The sequence below is a fragment of the Solanum verrucosum genome, unplaced genomic scaffold (assembly GCF_900185275.1).
Source record: "Solanum verrucosum unplaced genomic scaffold, falcon-dt-bn FXZP01000108.1, whole genome shotgun sequence".
In the NCBI taxonomy this organism is placed as follows: Eukaryota; Viridiplantae; Streptophyta; class Magnoliopsida; order Solanales; family Solanaceae; genus Solanum; species Solanum verrucosum.
In genome coordinates this window covers 1,025,178-1,043,998 of record NW_026020274.1, presented here as the reverse complement: position 1 = coordinate 1,043,998, position 18,821 = coordinate 1,025,178, and the positions used below count along the sequence as shown (strand labels likewise).

General features: G+C 34.6%; 1 protein-coding gene across 2 annotated transcripts in view; it reads right to left on the bottom strand.

Annotated features, from left to right (window-relative positions):
- LOC125834154 (protein GIGANTEA-like) overlaps nucleotides 1–16,303 on the bottom strand; it is a 40,149-nt gene extending 23,846 nt beyond the window's left edge. The window contains exons 1-2 of one of the 2 annotated variants that reach the window (XM_049513349.1): nucleotides 16,171–16,303; nucleotides 14,317–14,661 (exon numbers count right to left, since the gene is read on the bottom strand). In XM_049513349.1, coding sequence (XP_049369306.1) covers nucleotides 14,317–14,403 — 87 coding nt within the window. In that variant the 5' untranslated portion in view covers nucleotides 14,404–14,661; nucleotides 16,171–16,303. Of the gene's footprint in view, nucleotides 1–14,316; nucleotides 14,705–16,170 lie in introns of those variants that run through there. The other variant, XM_049513348.1, reaches the window with a different exon arrangement.
- Nucleotides 16,304–18,821: the final 2,518 nt, after the last annotated feature.

Sequence of the window (18,821 nt, the reverse complement as noted above, 5' to 3'; positions counted from 1 at the left end):
GCAATAACCAAATCTATGACCTATTCAAATCTAAACAAAAAAAATGCAAGGTCATAATGCTATGGGAAGGAGAGATAGAATGCTCTGAGGGATTTATCATTAAATCTAACAGTGGTTTAATCCCCTGGCTTTACACCCTTCAGAAGGAAGGACCTGTCAGGTGATGGCCCTTTTTCCATCTGCCATCAGTGAGCGTGTACATTCCTCTTTTTAGACTCACCTTTATTGGTCAGGCAGTGCATATTTACAGAATGTTTTGCTTTTCTTTCATGTTATCCTGGCAGATATTACGCAGCAAAGACATCCTCAAAAAAATGAACAAGAAAATAGACAGAGAGAGATATTTGAATGGTCACATATTCAGAGTGCAATAGAATCCCAAGGCCACAAACATAAGATTAGAGGCCTTCATAGAACAGAAAAGGTAAAGAGATCTGTAAGTCCAAATGCTCCACTTGCCAAACATCTCAGGCTGTAGTAGGAAATATTCAAGCAGCTGCAGTGCTTTTCTAATAGTATTAAATTTATTATTCATAAAAATCAGCAGTAACCATCGACATATATCAAAGATTGTTTTATGGATAAGGTAATAAATTTCATTAAAAGAAGAGCCGAAACAAAGTTACCTTACTCAAAAAAATTAAAGAAGAGCCGAAACATGCCTATGTACAAGTGTACCCAAAAAAAAAAAACCAAAAAGCTTACAAAAAAGACATGGTTTTCTACTGAAGTTACAATGGATTGCTCTTACTTTTAAATACGTACGGGGTCAATGAAGTCCTACAAAGTACCAAATTTATGCACATTGTGAAAAAAGAGCTGTAGACTTTATGTTTTATACCGTGTACAACATCAATTTTTCCTTCAAAAGATGTATAATTCATTTTGGGAAGATGCAGATGCAGGATTGGAAATAGATGGAGTATTGTCCCAGCTTGCATTTGGTGGACAATATGAGAGAAATTCCAGATGTTTTGAAGACATTAGCAGTTCAGTTCAGAGGATTAAGTTGAATTCCTTAAGACTTTTCTGTTTTTTGGTCTAGCCTGAGATACATAGAAGATATTGCTTCTATCATAGACACCCTAGTTTTTTGTTAAGACTTCTGGAGCAGTTTTTCTTCTTTTTTCACTTGTAAATATGGTAAGCACTAAGCACAGCCTAGGTGCTGTTTTGATAAATATATAAAATATGTTACCTTCTCAAAAAAATGATGTATAGTTCATTTCCCTCCAAAAATTGCAAGGATGCAAAAAGGAACTGTCTACCAGATTGACTTCTTTATCCTCCATCCAGCTTTATAAAGTAATTCGGTATAATCAATTGCACATTGGCTCTACAGAACAAGCACTACACTGACAGCTAAATGAGCACAAAAGCAGGTGTTTAAGCCTTTAAGGGCTTCTTTACAGCTTTTGCACTTCGAATATCTGGTGCAAAACCCTTTTTTAAGTAGGTTAACTTGTGTATGACATGCCTTGTAAGTAGTACCTCCAAGTAAAGCAATCAACTTTTGAAGGCATTTTGATTCTCCAGATTATTTTCAACATCTTGCTTCTTCTGTTCTCTATGGACTAGAAAATTTTAGCACAAGTTCACATAAAACTTGCTTTCCTTTCCTGACTCTCAGATCATAGAGCATTCAATTCCTTTAAATAATCAATCTGATCAAAGAACTAGGTAACCATCTCAACTTCCAAATCTTGTAGGTATTTTCAGTGAAACGGAAGAGAAATGAGAGGAACTCGTCTTGATTATTCCCTCAGGCTATTGGGGTATAAATAACTATGTTTACATGTACTAAAAAGAAAAGGAAATCACTACTCAATTAGAATAGGAGGAAAGTAAGCTACCTACTACATTTATATACATTCTAGAATATTCACCAGGATTCTAATAGATTGTTTGGCCAAGCTTTTGGGAGGCCAAAAGTGCTTTTTTTCCAAAAAGTACTTATTTTTTAAATAAAAGTGAGTTTGGCTAAAGCTTTTGAGAGAAAATAAGTGTCTTTGAGGAGTACCGGAACATGTTTTTCAAAAGCTAAAAAGTAGATTTTCTCTAAAAAGCATTTTTATTAAAAGAACTTTTGAGAAAAATACACTTTAGAAGCACTTTCAAAAAGTTTAGCCAAACACTAATTGTTGCTCAAAAATGTTTTTAAAATTTATTGGTCAAACACAAACTGCTTCTCGCCAAAAGTTTAGCTGAGGAATTGTTCATGAAGATAGATGGGAAGAGGCAAAACCCCATTGAAGTAGTGAAGGCTCTGATTCCGTTGACTCCCAAAAGTAATGGATCAAAGGAACTGAAGAGGTTGGAATCTGGAAGCAATTTTCTCAGCTACGGCACGAGAAGCAAGGGGGGACATACCATTGTCCAATTTAATGAAGGTTAACATCATATCTTGGAACGTGAGGGGTCTCAATGATGCCAGGAAGAGACTCCTGATTAAAAGTTTGTTACACAATTGGAAAGCTGATGTTTTCTGCTTTCAGGAGACGAAATTACAAGGGGATATAAGGGAGATCATTAAAGATTTATGGTCGAACAGATGGGTGAAGTACGTGCAACTAGAAGCTAGTGGCACAAGAGGGGGCATAATTCTAATGTGGGATAGCAGACTGTGGGATGGGGAAATATGCGAGACAGGTACATACTGTATAACTTGTAAATTTGTGGGCAAAACTCAGGACCTCAGTTGGCATATGACAGGAGTTTACGCTCCAAATAGTACATTAGAAAGGGAGGAGGTCTGGTGGGAACTAGGGGCTGTAAGAGGACTTTTCACAGGTCATTGGGTGGTGGTGGGAGATTTTAACACCATTAGATTTCCTTCAGAAAAGAAGAACTGTTCAAGATATAATAAAGCCATGAGGGATTTTTCAGAGTTCATCGAGGATATGGAGCTAGTGGACTTACAATTAGCAGGGAACAAGTATACTTGGAAGAAAGGGGAAGGCCATGATGTTGCAGCCAGACTAGACAGATTTTTGATTTCTGAAGCATGGGAAAACTCTTTTAGGAACATCAAACAATCAGTCCTACATAGAGTAACATCGGATCACTATCCCCTAATTCTTGAATGTGGAAAATGGGAGAGATCAAATTCTTTCTTCAAATTCGAGAACTGGTGGCTGCAGACAGAAAATTTCAAGGAGAAAGTAAAGCTATGGTGGGAATCTCACCATTGCAGAGGCAGACCAGATTATATTTTAGCTGACAAACTAAAATATTTGAAAGGCAAGCTAAAAGAGTGGAGTAGGACTAGCCAAGGCAACCTGGGACTACAAAAACAGAGTATCCTAAGTCAGTTGACAGAGCTTGAGGTAATACAAGACCAGAGACAGTTATCTGATGATGAGATCTATCTAAGAACAACTCTCACTGTGGAGTTTGAGGAAAATGCAAAAAAGGAGGAGGTCGCATGGAGACAAAGGTCCAGAGCTATATGGTTGAAAGAAGGTGACAAAAACACAAAGTTTTTTCACAGAACTGCAAACTGTCACAAAAGATATAATAATATAGACAAACTTCTGGTGGATGGTAAGTGTACAGGGGACTCATTAGTGATCAGGGAGGAGATTGCCAAATTTTATCAGAAGTTGTATAAAGTTGTATACAGAAGCAGAGATATGGAGACCTCAATTCAACCATAGATCAGGTGTTGTTATCAGCGAAGAAGATAACTTAATGCTAGAAAGTCAATTTAGTGAGGCTGAGATCAAAGAATGTGTGATGGCATGTGCGAGGGACAAGGCACCTGGGCCGGATGGTTTCACCATGGCATTCTTCACCAATTGCTGGGAAATAGTAAGCAAAGAAGTAGTGGCAGCAGTTCAGAACTTTCATAATCAGAACATTTTTGAAAGAAGCTTCAATGCCACCTTCATAGCCTTGATCCCAACAAAATTGGGGGCCAAAGAACTAAAAGACTTTAGACCTATTAGCTTAATAGGTAGCATATATAAGATCATCTCAAAAGTGTTGACTGAGAGGCTGAAAAAAGTTGTATCAAAACTGGTAGATACACATCAGATGGCATTTATTAAGGGCAGGCAAATCATGGATGCTATTGTGATTGCCAACGAATGTGTAGATGTAAGGCAAATTAGCAAGGTCCCAGGCATTCTCTGTAAGCTGGCTATAGAGAAAGCCTATGACCACTTAAATTGGGGTTTCCTATGGAAGACTTTGGAAAACATGGGTTTTGGGGAAACATGGATAAACTGGATCAAATTTTGCACCACTACAGTGAAATTTTCAGTTTTGATTAATGGCTCTCCCACAGGTTTCTTCTCATCTTCTTCTCATCTGAGAGAGGCTTGAGACAAGGGGATCCATTATCTCCTTTTCTCTTTATCTTGGCAATGGAGGGTCTCAATGATTTGCTAAGAACAGCCCAGACAAACAGCTGGATAAGGGGTTTCAATGCAAACATGGAGGATAGACAGAGTCTAGCCATCTCACATCTCCATTATGCAGATGACACGCTAATATTTTGTGATGCAGACATCAGTCAACTGGAGTTTTTAAGAATAATATTGATATTGTTTGAAGCAACTTCAGGTCTACACATTAATTGGGGCAAAAGTTACATCTATCCAATCAATGAGGTACCTAAAATTGACAGTCTGGCAAATATTCTGGGAGGAAAGATAGGGGAGCTGCCCACAATATATTTGGGAATGCCTCTAGGAGATAAGAGCAAATCAAAAGGCATATGGAACAATGTACTGGAGAAAAGCGAGAAGAAGCTTGCCAATGGAAAAGTCAGTATTTATCCCTGGGTGGCAGAGCTACTCTCATCAACAGTGTTCTTGATGCTTTGCCTACCTACATGATGTCGGTGTACCCTATGCCAGCTAGTGTAAGAGACAGATTAGATGTCATTAGAAGAAACTTTCTTTCGCAAGGAAACTGCGATCCAAATAAGCACAAGTTTCACTTGGTCAAGTGGAATGAAGTTTTAGTCAGCAAGAAAGAAGGGGGACTAAGAGCAAGGAATCTGAAAATACAAAACCACAGCCTGCTAATGAAATGGCTGTGGAGATTTGCATCACAAGAACAGTCGCTGTGGAAAGATACCATTAAGGCTAGATATGGAATGGAGACAAGGTGGATCAGCAACATAGCAACACAGCCATATGGCACCGGAGTGTGGAGGACAATCAGGAATCTATTGCCAAAACTTATAAACAAGTGCACAATTAAGATAGGAGATGGTGGAAAAACTCTATTTTGGGAGGAAGTTTGGGCGGGACAAGCTTCACTTAAAGCTAGTTTCCCTGACCTATTCAGCTTGAGTCTACAGAAAGTGGCCACTGTCAAAGAAATGAGAGATGCTCAAGGTTGGAATTTAAAGTTCAGAAGACCTTTAAATGATTGGGAGGTGAATAGAATGGTTGAATTTCTAAATATCCTGGAACAATACAAGGAACTCAATAACAGAGAAGACATTGTTATGGGCTCCAGATACACAGGGGAGATTCTCAGTTGGAACAGCTTACAGAAACTCACAGAGGACACACACTCAATCAAGCTACTGGCCATGGAAAATGATCTGGAAAGTTAAGGTGCCCTTCAAGGTGGCCTGTTTTACTTGGCTCTTAGCAAAACAGGTTGTTCTCACGCAGGATAACCGTATGAAGAAGGGCCTCGATTTGTGCTCCAGATATTTTTTTTGTGAATGTGAGACAGAGACAATAAATCATCTCTTTTTACACTGTAAGGAGACAGTGAAACTTTGGCAAATTTTCATCAATAAAAGGGGCATCAGTTGGTCTATGCCAGGAAACATAAAGGAAGCTTTGGCATGTTGGAATCGGGATGGAAATCAGTCGGGGCACAGGGAGAGATGGAAGATTGTCCCAGCCTGCATTTGGTCGACTATTTGGCTGGAAAGGAATCAAAGATGTTTTGAGAACAAGAGCTGCTCTATGGAGAAGACGAAGCTGAAATGTTTAACTCTTTTCTATTTTTGGTGTAAACATGAATATCCTCATGAAGATGAGGATATCACTAGTATGTTAGAGTCCTTAAGGAGTTCATAGGACAACAACAACACTTTTGTATTTCTGATTGTAAGTATTACTGGAATGCGTCCAGAGTATTCCTGTGTTTATAATACAAGTTACCTTTTCAAAAAAAAAAAAAAGGTTCATTTTATGAGCTTGGCCAAAAAAGCTATAACACTCCCCCTCAAGTTGGTGCATACAAATTATATGTACAAGGCTTACTACATATACATATAACTTGTTCTTGCACCGGCTAGGAACTTGGTGAAAATGTCCACTAGTTGATCATTTGACCGCAGAAGAACCTTGTGAGAGTGTCGCCTAAGAGTAGCTACTCTAACAGAATAATCAATCTATATGTGTTTGGTCCTCTCGTGAAATACTGGATTAGGTGCAATGTGAAGTGCAGCTTCATCCCACACGAGTTCCATTTTTTAATCTCATCACACTGTCATATCCCGAAATTCTGCTTTTATCCATGATCTAGAAATCATATTTTGTTTCCTACTTTTTCAAGACACCAAATCTTTCCCAACTAGAACACAATATCCAAAAGTGGATTGTCTGTCACAGGGTAACCCCGCCTTGTATACATCTGAATATCCAACAATTTTCTCATGTCATCAATCTTTGTGAAGTAGTCTTTTCCCTGAAACAGCTTTTATGTATCGAAGGATGTGAATAACTACATTACAATGACAGAAAATCCAAGAACTGACTTACAACACTAACCGAAAAGGTAATGTTAAGTCGAGTCACAATGAGATAATTCAACTTTCCTACCAGCATCCTATATCTTCTCGTCTAGGATTACTAAGAGGCTCCCCTTGGCCTGGTGTGAGACATGTGTCATGGGCCAACAACCACATAAAGCAGTTAACTTTGTAAGGGGCTTTAGGCTTCTAGCCATGGAAAAGCCTCCCCTATCCACCCACCCCGCCCCAAACTAAGTATCCTACCAAAATCTTATTTTCATCTCATTTCCTAACTTGATATTTGTATTGGCTTCAAAGGTGGGCCATAAGCTGCAGATATGTTTCCAAACTCATTGTCCATGAGGGAGAGCACATAACCTATGTACCAAGGACTTTGATTCCCATACTTGTAGAAAATTACCCTCATAAACAATTGTCTTCCTTTCGGTACCTCCATAGCCACTTTATAAGAAAACTATTATTGTGCATCCGTAGATTTCTAATGCCAACCCTTTTTTTCTCCATAACTACCTTATCCCACTTCACAAAACATACACCTCCTAACTTTGTTCTTATCCCATTAAAAGTTTCTCCGGGTTGTATCTAGCTTTTTTGTCACACTTATAGATATAGGAAATAGAGATATGAGATCAGTGAGTAGCGAGTTAAGGACACTATTAAAGAGAATCAGTCTACTAGATATTGTCTTGTCCCAAATAGCAAGCCTCATGCGGCACTTCTCCTCTATTTTTTGCCACACTTGTTTTGATTGTATCTCGTTGCTAAAAGGCATACCCAAATAATAGGGAATTTTCCAATTTAACATCCCAGAACCTCCCCTAACCTATCAATGTCCTAAACATCATTGACAACATACCCAAAGCTTTTTCCCCAATTTATCTAGAGTCACAGTCCTACTTCAAACACTACTAAGATAGCCCTTAAGTATCTTATTGGTGATTCTTCAACTCCACAAAACAAAAGAGTGTCATGTTCGAAAAAAAGAGAAATTTCAACTCCAATGTTCCTTGAAGTGCCTAGCCGGAATTTCTAATCCATACTAGAGACATAGGTGGTCATCCAAGTCTCTTGGAATTGCAAAAGATAGTCCCCAGTTTATCTAGTTTATCTTTGCTAGTATGTGAGTCGTGTCAGCTTGGTAAGCACACTCATGCCTCTTTCCCAAAGCACGTCAATAATAGGGCCACCTCTATGCTTAATATCATTCATTTGGATATATGGGGTTCAAGTCGTGTTAGCTCTTCCTTAAGCTTTCATTATTTTGTTAATTGATTACTATTCTCAGTGCACATGGTTATTTTTAATGAAAATTAGATTTGAGCTATTCTCCATTTTTCAAAAATTTCATGCTGAAATTCGCAATCAATTTGGTATTTCCATTAAGAAGTTAATCACTGATAATGCCCGATAATACTTCTCTACTTCTCTCTCTTCTTTTATGTCATCCCAGGGTTTATTGCACTTCTCTTCTTGTGCACATACTCCTCAACAAAACGGAGTTGTTGAGCGAAAGAACTAACATCTTATTGAAACAGCTCAAACATTGCTTATTCATAATCATGTCCCTTTACATTTTTGGGGTGATGTCATTATTACTACTTGTTATTTAATCAATCGCATGCCTTCATCTGTTTTGTAGTACCAGAGTCCTCACTCATTCCTCTATCCGGACCAAAATTTACTCCCCCTTCATCCGTGTGTGTTTGGTTGCCCCTGTTTTGTTCATAACCTTACCCCCCGAAAAGATAACTTCACCATAAGGTTTTTAAATGTGTCTTTCTCGAGTATTCTCATCTACAAAAAGGTTACAAATGTTTTGATCCCTCTACCAATAAGTACTTCATCTCGATAATACTTTTTCCAAAACTTCTTTGTATTTTTCTCCTAGTACGGAAAATCAAAAGGCCATAGCAATCCTTCCCATTCAAACTATTCTAACCTCAACTCCACCTCCAACTCTTAATGTCTATTCCCAACGACCTCAACCTCCTTCTTAACTTGCTATCCAGTTGGTATTTCTAACTCTAAGGGCATCTCCAACCCCATCCTCTATTTTACTCTCCAAATATAGAGTTCTCTATTTTTTCAGACAACCAACTCCAACCCAATTCTCTATTTTACTCTCTAAAAAAGAATATTTTTCTCTCTCCTCAATATTATATTATTATTTTTATTTTATTTTATTTTCTTATTTCATAAAATAATTCATTTCTTCTTTTTGCAAATAATCATTCTATAATCTTTATGTAATACATAATTTTATTTTTTTCAAATTCTTCATTTAATATAAAATTATATTTTAATCTAAATTTCTAAATAACATAAGTTGCAATAAATATTATATATAATACATATTAACGAACAATTCAAATATAAGAGAAATCATTGATGAAATATAATTACATCATAAATATTGTATCATCGTAAAATTTATTTTGTAAAATAAATTTTACATAAATACTCAACTTTCAAGTCTATTACGTTACTCTCATAAATGTTCTATTAATGTATCAGGGAGTTCAAAATGAGCAATTTTTTGTCTTTCTTTTTTTAGGTGTAGCTAAAAATTGTATAAATTAACAATTTCATCTTGTATCCAATTATTTCGTGTACTAATTTACTTCACCTATTCCATTTTGAACTGTTGCATCAAATATTTTCATGCTCATTAAAGTGTAGTTTAATAATTTATCACTATAACATAAAAGTAGATTGTTTGAATTATCATGTAAATTTTGTGCATACTTCATAATGAAAAATAATTATAATTTAAATTACATATTTCAAATGACAAAAAAATTTAAAAAATTAAATTAGAAAAATTGTTAATTCGGGATGGAAGTAGTATACTTATCAATAATATGTTTTAGATGTTATATTACTTAGAAAATAATTACAAATATTAGAGACTTAATTAATAATCTTATATAATATAAATAATATTAAAATAACTTTAAATTACATATTTAAAGTGACAATTTTTTTTTAAAATAAAATAAAAAAATTATTAATTTGGGTGGAAGTAGTAACTTGTTAATAATATATTTTTAAATGTTATATTACATCAGAAAATAATAACAAATGATAAAGACTTAACTAGTAATATAATAGAAATAATATTAAAATAATCAAAAAGTAAAATAGAGAGGTGAATAGTAGTTCTCCAAATTTGGAGAACTACTATTCACCTCTCTATAATTGAATAATAGAGAGTGAAATAGAGAGTGCTTGGAGAACCCATTCTCTATTTTACTTTCCAAATATAGAGAATAGAGAGTAAAATAGAGATGGGTTGGAGATGGTCTAATATAGGTGCACAAAGCAATCTTGGTGACTGCTCCAACAATGCCTTTTGCTTCGGTCGAGAACTTATCAAATGATCTTCCTATTGCTCTTCACAAAGGTACTGGAACTACTGCCAACCAAACTCCCGTTTATACTTATTTAAGTTATCATCATCTATCACCTTCATATCATGCCTTCCTTGCTAGTTTATCATCACTCAAAGTTCCTAAGATTGTGGTAGAAGCACGGGTTCATCCAAGTTGGCATCAAACTATGATTGAGGAGATAAGTGTTTTGCATGATAATGGTACTTGAGAGCTTGTTCCTTTACCTGAAGGTAAAACCATAGTTGGTTGTCGTTGGGTATTCGCCGTTAAGGTAGGTTCGGATGGAGCTACTTATCATCTCAAGCAAGACTGGTTGCTAAGGGATAAACTCAAATTTATGGCATCGATTATGGAGATAATTTCTCCCTAGTTGCCAAGATGGCTTTTGTCTGTCTTCTCATCTCTACGGGAGTAATGATCATAGGCCTTTTTTTCAATTGGACATCAAAAATGCATTCCTACATAGAGAACTTGCTGAAGAGGTATATATGGAGCAACCACCAGGGTTTGTTGCTCAGAGAGAGTCTAGACTAGTTTGTTAACTTTGGCAATCCCTCTATGGTCTTAAGCAATCTCCTAGAGCATGGTTTGGTTGTTTTCGAGTTGTTGTCCAACAGTTTGGAATGATCCGAATAGAAGCTAATCACTTTGTATTCTATAGGCATTCATCCCATGGCAAACATATTTTTTTAATTATTTATGTTGATGATATTGTTATCACTAGAGATGATCATGAAGGTGTTACTAAACTCAATCAACACCTCTCAAGTCACTTTCAGACTAAGAATTTGGGCAATCTAAAAGTAATTTTCTAGACATTGAAGTGGCACAGTCTGGGCATGGTATTGCTATTGCTCAAAGGAAATATGCCTTGGACATTTCGCAAAATGTCGGTATGTTGGATTGAAAACATGTGGACAGTCCAATGGATCCAAATACTAAGCTTATTCCAGGACAGGGGGAGCCTCTAAAAGATCCTAGTAGATATCGGAGACTTGTTCACAAACTCAACTATCTTACGATCACGCGACCAGACATCTCATTTGTTGTTAGTGTAGTTAGTTAGTTTTTGCAATTACCTTGTGATACTCACTGGAATGTAGTGATTCGCATACTGCAACACATCAAAAGCTCTCAAGGACAAGGTTTATTGTACGAAGAAAAGAGACACACCAACATTGTTGGATATTTTGATGCAGATTGGTAAGATCTCCTTCTGACAAGCGGTTCACTTCAGGTTACTGTGTTTTAATTGGAGGCAATCTAATATCTTGGAAAAGTAAAAAGCAAATTGTCGTAGCTAGATCAAGCGTAGAGGCAGAATATCGAGCTATGGCACTAGATACGTGAGAGTTTCTATGGTTGAGACAACTTCTCCGAGAATTGAAGATGGGAGGAGTTGAACTGATAACATTGATTTGTGATAACCAAGTTGCACTACTTATCGCTTCTAATGCAATATTCCATGAAAGAACGAAGCACATTGAGATAGATTGTCACTTCATTTAAGAGAAGATTGAGTTTGTATACATCATCACAAGTTTTGTCAACTCAAAAGATCAACTGGCGGATATTTTCACAAAATCACTCTTGAGGATCCAGAATTGACTATATTTGTGGCAAACTAGGAGATTATGACTTATACTCTCCAGTTTGCGGGGGAGTGTTAATTATGGTATATTTGGATAGTCTAGATATGAGAATATTTTAAAAAGGTATGATTGAATAGTCTAGATATGAGAATATTCTCTGATCCCTTTAATTAGGCATTTAGGAGACTGTGTAATATTTTATTATCTTCTTTCCTTATTTGCATCGTCTCTACCAGCTATTAATCTCATCAACTTGAGGGAATGATCAATCAATTTAATTCACAATATCTCTTCTTCTTCTAATTTCACATGGTATCAGAGTAGGTAGAGGTCCTAGGATCAAATCTCACTGTCACCCATATCAAAAAGAATTACCATTGTTTGGCCCATGAAAAAAAAATCAGATCCGCACATGAGGGGGCGTGTTGAGAATATAATTAACTAATAAAAGTATACTCTCTCTAACAGCTTAAGTTTGTAGATGAAATAGTCACACACTTCAACAGGAAGCATTGAACTTAAATCGTCCATTACCAAGATAAAGAGAAAGGGAGATAGGGTAACCCCTTGTCTTAAACCCTCAAAAGTCGGGAAGAAGCCTTCTACGGACCCATTGATGATGAATGAAAATCTGACAAAAGAAATGCAGCTTTCAGTCCAACCAATCCACTTATTCCCAAACCCCATGTGACAAGAACCAATACAAGAAAAGATTAACATTATGTTTTAGGGTCCTTTTGATCAAGTATGGTCTACATGAAATTAAGGGCATTTATGTCTTTTCTTATCTAGTATAAATAAAATTGAATAGAGATTATTAGGGTAGACAATATTATTAGGCAGAGGCGTATCCAGGATTTCGGCTAGATGGGTGCACGATTACGAAAAAATGTATCTCTAATATAAATTTGATCGATTTGACTTTTAGTTCGTAATATGAATCATTAAAGTTTAAAAATTATAGGTCCAAAATATATAATACTACTAGTTTTAAATTTTAATATACACATTTGATTTAATTATATAAAAAGTTTACAATGCTAAATTTTTTAAGAATTCTCAATGTAACACACTTGAAAATTTTGAAAGAATAAAGGAAAAAAACAAAAGAAAAATTAGTTGAAACGACAAAAGTGTAACTGATAACCACTTGAAAAAGTGTTACTCAAAGAGACAAGATAGATATAAGATTTAAATTTCTGTCTCTCACTTAGAGAAGTGCACCCAATCATCATCGCATTTTTATATGATACTTTGAACATGGGTTCACACATCTATATTTAAATATTTTTTAAAAAAAATATAACACTACTATATATGATCTAGAGAGGGGAGCATGGGTTCACGTGAACCCACGGCACCCCCTCTAGATACGCCTCTGTTATTAGGTGAATACTCTTGGTGAGTTGTGTGGATTTATCTCTTTATCTCTACATTGAATATCTTTTGGTAAGATTATTCATGTATGAGTTCACTCCTCCCTTCCCTTGAATTTAATCTTGTAATTGTTTGTTCAAATTAGAGAATTGCAAATCAACATTTGTTGGGTTTCTAATTTACTTCAATTGTGGATTGCTCTTTCTTTCTTCTCTATCTCCCTTCGATTTCTTAATTATCTCTTGAATCTCTCTATCTTGTATTCATCTTACATCACTTCCCCATGACGCCTTATTATTTGACCCCAACAAGAACGACATCTAGGCATGGCGAAGTGCCCATCTTGTGTTGCAAGTAGGTTTTGACTTGAGCACATGTGAAGTGCATCTTAAATAACACTATACATAGGCAATAGGCAAAATATTTCACGTAAATCCAGTTGGAGTACTAGACATTATTAGAACTAGAAAACAAAGATGTAGTTGAAACATTCAAATCAAACTACACCAATTTCGATTTGGTTATCAATTTGCCTCTTAAAATTCAAAAACTAAAAGCAAGGTCAATTAGCAAAAACCAATCAAACTGAATGAGTGGCCAACTGAAGAGGAATTATTTAGACTTTTACAATTTAAAATCATTAAGCATACAAAAAAGAACTACTACCTAAATTTGTGTAATTCTTGAGACTACTTCACTAATATATGGCATGGGTAGGTCCGTTGTAACTTAAAGCACTCTAAGATATGTTATTTTCAATATATCATGTTTGGGATAGAGTAGTCTTTCTTTCTATGTAGTGCAAAAGCAATAGCACTTTTTATTATCCCTCCAACTCAGGCATTGATATTTGGGCGGAGAAATCCTCTAGTTATTCTTCTACCTAATCATTATATTTTCTTTTCTTAGAACTGAGCAAATAAATCAGTGGTTAAGCAACTCAAACTAAACATAGATGATAAAGTTTTCAAAGATCCCTCCGTTATTCTCTTTTCATTTGTTTTTAATTATGTTCAAGAGGGTGCATCTCTACATGCATTACAGTTGAGAGTAATGACATCAGTAATGCATGGCAAGCCCATAGTGCAGCTACATTCATCCACATGAATAAAAAATAGAAACAATCAAAGAACTGGTCTCCAAAAATATGATAAAATGTACTTAAACCCAACCTAAGCAATGAAAAATAAATAAATTATTTGTAATGTTAAGAAAATGATATCACCTTCCGTTGTTGTGCATCTTGAGGGGGAGGCCAAAATATTGAGGAGTATTGAAGGCCATCAATCCACCTCTCGCATGTAGCGGCCATATAACTGCTGTCAATCCAAGAATTTTATCAATATGAGAGGATGCTACAAATTAGGCCATCAAGTACCACTTCCAATCTAGGATCCACAGATTGTAATTTCAACATCTAGGATCCTAGCAAAGGATGGTCCAGAACTTCTAATGAGCAAAACCACCTCAGAGCTTCAAGGTATCTCTGAAATAATATGCAGGTTACGGGAATGTAAATTCCCTGATTAAATAGTAAGCAGATACTAACTACAACATATGACTATTTGCCCTGCAAAACAGAAAAACACAATGATAGTCAAAACTATTAGACAGATGCATAAAGAAATAAGCATCCTCCAAGAGATAAAAAAAGAAGGTTAATTAGTTTGATCAAACCAAGCACCAAAAGTTGTGTGAAAGAAGTATTGGAGGATTTCCATAGGAAATCTAGAGGGAAAACACGTTGTTTCATATATCAAGTTTTTCATTCAATGACGGCATCCTCGCTGACACAGCGAAATATAAAACCAAAACTCTATGAAAATTAAAACATCAGAGAGAAATGATGATGAAACTGGCAAAATAGGGGAATATGGTAATTCACTTAACAGCCCATTAAATTGGCACAAACAAAAATCATATGACTACAAGGAAAATTGATTTTCAAGCTCAACAAAGAATTATACAACAACTACGCCTCAATCCCAAACTAGTTGGGTTGGATGTATGAATCCTCAATATCATAAATATATTTTGCTTGGGTCCGTATTATTTCAATACTCCATAATTATGGATTATCTAACACTAGGGGTTCCTAATACAGATGCGGAGCCACCATTGTAGCTACAGGCTTTAGCTTAAACCTTGTATTTCATATGTATAAATAATATGTAGAGCTGCAAACCTTTTGTTTTTAGTTAATGTTTGGTGTTCCTACAGATGATTGGTTTCATTCATAGAGAAACATATTTTGTTGTGGGTTCTCTACTTATGGTATACGGCTTTTCCCCCTTTATTTATAAAATCATTTATCTGATCAAAAAAATAATATATCCAAAACCCAGTAAGCAAAATGGATTGTGTATCAAAATCCATAAACTAAAAATCCTCGACTTCGCCTTTGCTCTAATAATACTCTAGTGGTTATATCTTTAACTAATATACTAAGAGTTTTCAAGTAAGCACCAGTCCGTAACGAGTTATATTCAAAGTAAACTTGGACAGTATGAAAATCAATCTAGGAAAACATTAGCAAGTAAAAAAACATATGTATAAATAGGCATAAGGAATACAATGGACAGAATCTATTCAACTGTAAAACTAGCAACATGAATTGAGTGGCATGGTTGAGATCCCTCCACCCTTAATAAGAGTTTTGTATTCGAACCCTTAGAAATAGAAAAAATCCTTTTGGTAGTGTCTCTCCCCAACAAAATGGAACCTACAAATTTAGTCTCCCTCCAATGTGAGTACCAGACACCAAGTGGAAAACCAAAAAAAAAAAAAAAAATTGGTAAAACTCAACAATTCTATAAATTCCAAATTACTGGAATAACATTTTAGTTCCAATAAATATGTGTAACAACCTTATTAACAACATATATTTTCTCTTGATCAACAAAAAGTGAATCTCCACACTTCCTAACCAATTTCATTATGAAATGAGGCAAAAGCAAGAAAGTTATAACAAATCAACAACAGCAGAGATATTAATTACAAATCCCATAGAGAAACGGAGCTTTAAAAAACTAGAAAAAAATTCAGAGTTATAGCAGAAAATTAAAGAAAAAAACGGTACCTGAAATTGGAAGGTGAAATTTGAAGAAGATTGTTTAACAGGTTTTGGTTGGAGGAAAAAAGTAGAGAGAGAAAAGAAATGAATGTGAAGAGAGAGAAGAAGAGAAGAGATCTTTAGCTGAGCTCTCCTTCTTCCTTCAGATTTGCAGACGTGGCATTGAGATATTTTTCTTAGGCACTTAATGGCCATGTGTCATGTGATTCAACACCATCATGAATCATCATGACATGCACCCATGACAAACACCCATACCACTTCATTTTGGCCAAATAGATAAATATAGAAACAATTGAAAAGTTGGATCAAATCAAATTAAAGGAAAATTACGTGAGTTGGCAAAATTTTTAGTTAACTACTCCCTCTGTCCCAATTTATGTGACTTACTTTTCTTTTTAATCAGTTTCAAAAAGAATGACACATTTCTATATTAAGTAACAATGTAACTATAAAATGTCTATTTTACCCTTAATGAAATGATTTACAGTCACACAAGTTTCTATCATTCATTTTGGACCACATGTTTTAAAATTCTTCCTTACTTTCTTAAACTCCGTGCCGAGTCAAATTACCTCACATAAAATGGGACGGAAGGAGTATTATTTAATGAGGGATTCAGCTCCTCTCCATTTCTCTTCTCTCCATTTTTTCCAAGTTCTAGCTTGGATTGGAGACACGTGTCATAGTTTAGAATTAATGGTTGAGATCTAATTGATTAAAGTAGAGTCTTAACCATAGTTATTTACTTTCATATATTTACTTCTTAAATATTTTTGCAATCCATTATATTTTCCCTAAATATATTAAAAACTTTTTTTTACTGCCCTGCATAGATATTTAAAACTTTTACTAAATATTTTTACTTTTTAAAAAAAAATTATAATACAGTTAAATGTTTTTATTATTCTATAGAGTATTAAGAGCTACAGTGTCTATAGAGCAATATGGACTCCATTTAGGAAGTAAGAAAGAATTTAACGTTGAGTGACAAAATTTATTTTACTCCTAAAATTAAAAAAAAGTTAGCTCACAATTTTTAATTTTTAATTTGGCAAATACTATTTGAGAAATGGCAAACGTTAGGGAAGAAAAGTAAAAAATCAGCAAAAAAATTACTCAAGTAATTAAGAAAAGAAATTCTTTTAAATGTATTTAGAAAAAATATAATGTAAATCTAGAATTGTTGGAGCAAAAATATTTAAGCAGCAAATATATGAAAGTAAATAATTATGGTTAGGATTTTGCTTTAATCAATTAGATCTCAACCATTAATTCTAAATTATGGCATGTGTCTCCAATCCAAGCTAGAACTTGGGAAAAATGGAAAGGAGCCGGATCCTTTAATGAGGGTATAGTTTTATTTAATTGTTGTGCGTGATCAAAATTTAATATATTTTTCTATTAAATATGGGATCCACGTCTATTTTGTATACAGAAACAAAAATAGTCTTTCCAGCTTTTGTATACTCATTTGTACGAACAACAATTTTATTACTCCTCTCTCCATTCCCTAATTCACTCCTAAAATCAGTCATACACATCTAATTTGAATTCTAAAATTTACTCTCTCCCTCCTAATTGTGATTTTACTATTGCATGTAGCCTTCCAAATTTTCGCTGGGTTTTAACACAAGATTTTGCAGGCAGCCATCCAAATTTTCATTGGATTTAATACAAGATTTTGGAGTCAATGCATGGTCTATTGCAAAATCTAGAGAAATTGAAGAGAGAAAGTATATTCATGAATTGAAATCCACAAAAAAGAACGACCTAATGGCATTGCAGCAAGTTATCAATAATGCTAAGGCAAGCGACATCAAAATAGTTGAAGGAGAAAACAAGATGTGGTTCATTAGATCTGGAGAGATCTAAAGAATCACAAGTATTTGTATAAACTCAAATTGTATATAACAATTTGTATATTTTTTAGTTATAATATATACACAAACAAAATTGTGATTTAATTCCATATATACATAACTATATTGAGGTGTATTTTATATTTGTATATTTAAGTCATATATTTATATACATATACAATTATAATTACATACAAAATACAAATTGCTCTATATTTATACAAACAGTTATATTTTATACAAATATTTGAATATTTATAGATATGCATATACTTGTATATGGTTTCAATTAATTTGTATAAATATTGGTGTTAGTATCATAGTAGAACTCATTTTGGACAAAATATTTTATTAAAAAGCGATTAGCGTGAATCATGGGATTCCGTAAATTTTCTGTTACCGTATTTAGCGTTCATGTATTCATTTATTGTATAAATTAAAAACAAAAAAATTGAGATATACAAATCTAAGGCTCCATAGCAAACTAAACTATAATCATGGGGCATAATTAGCGAAACTATAGCTATGGAGCATTATTTGCTTAAATATGTTTTTGTCAATGTATGTCATGTAATGTTATTCTTTTTCCTCCTTTTCCTCGAACAGTAGTTGAAGGCGCAATGTTATTGACAAAGAAAAAATATGGTCTTATAAGCACAATAAGTGTTTCATAATGAGATACACCATCACTTAATGTTGTTTTACGTGTCTTATATTTTGATTTTGGCCCTCATTTTATTTTTATTCGCATCGAAAGATCATTTTAAAAGACATCAAATCAAACTGGATCGAAGG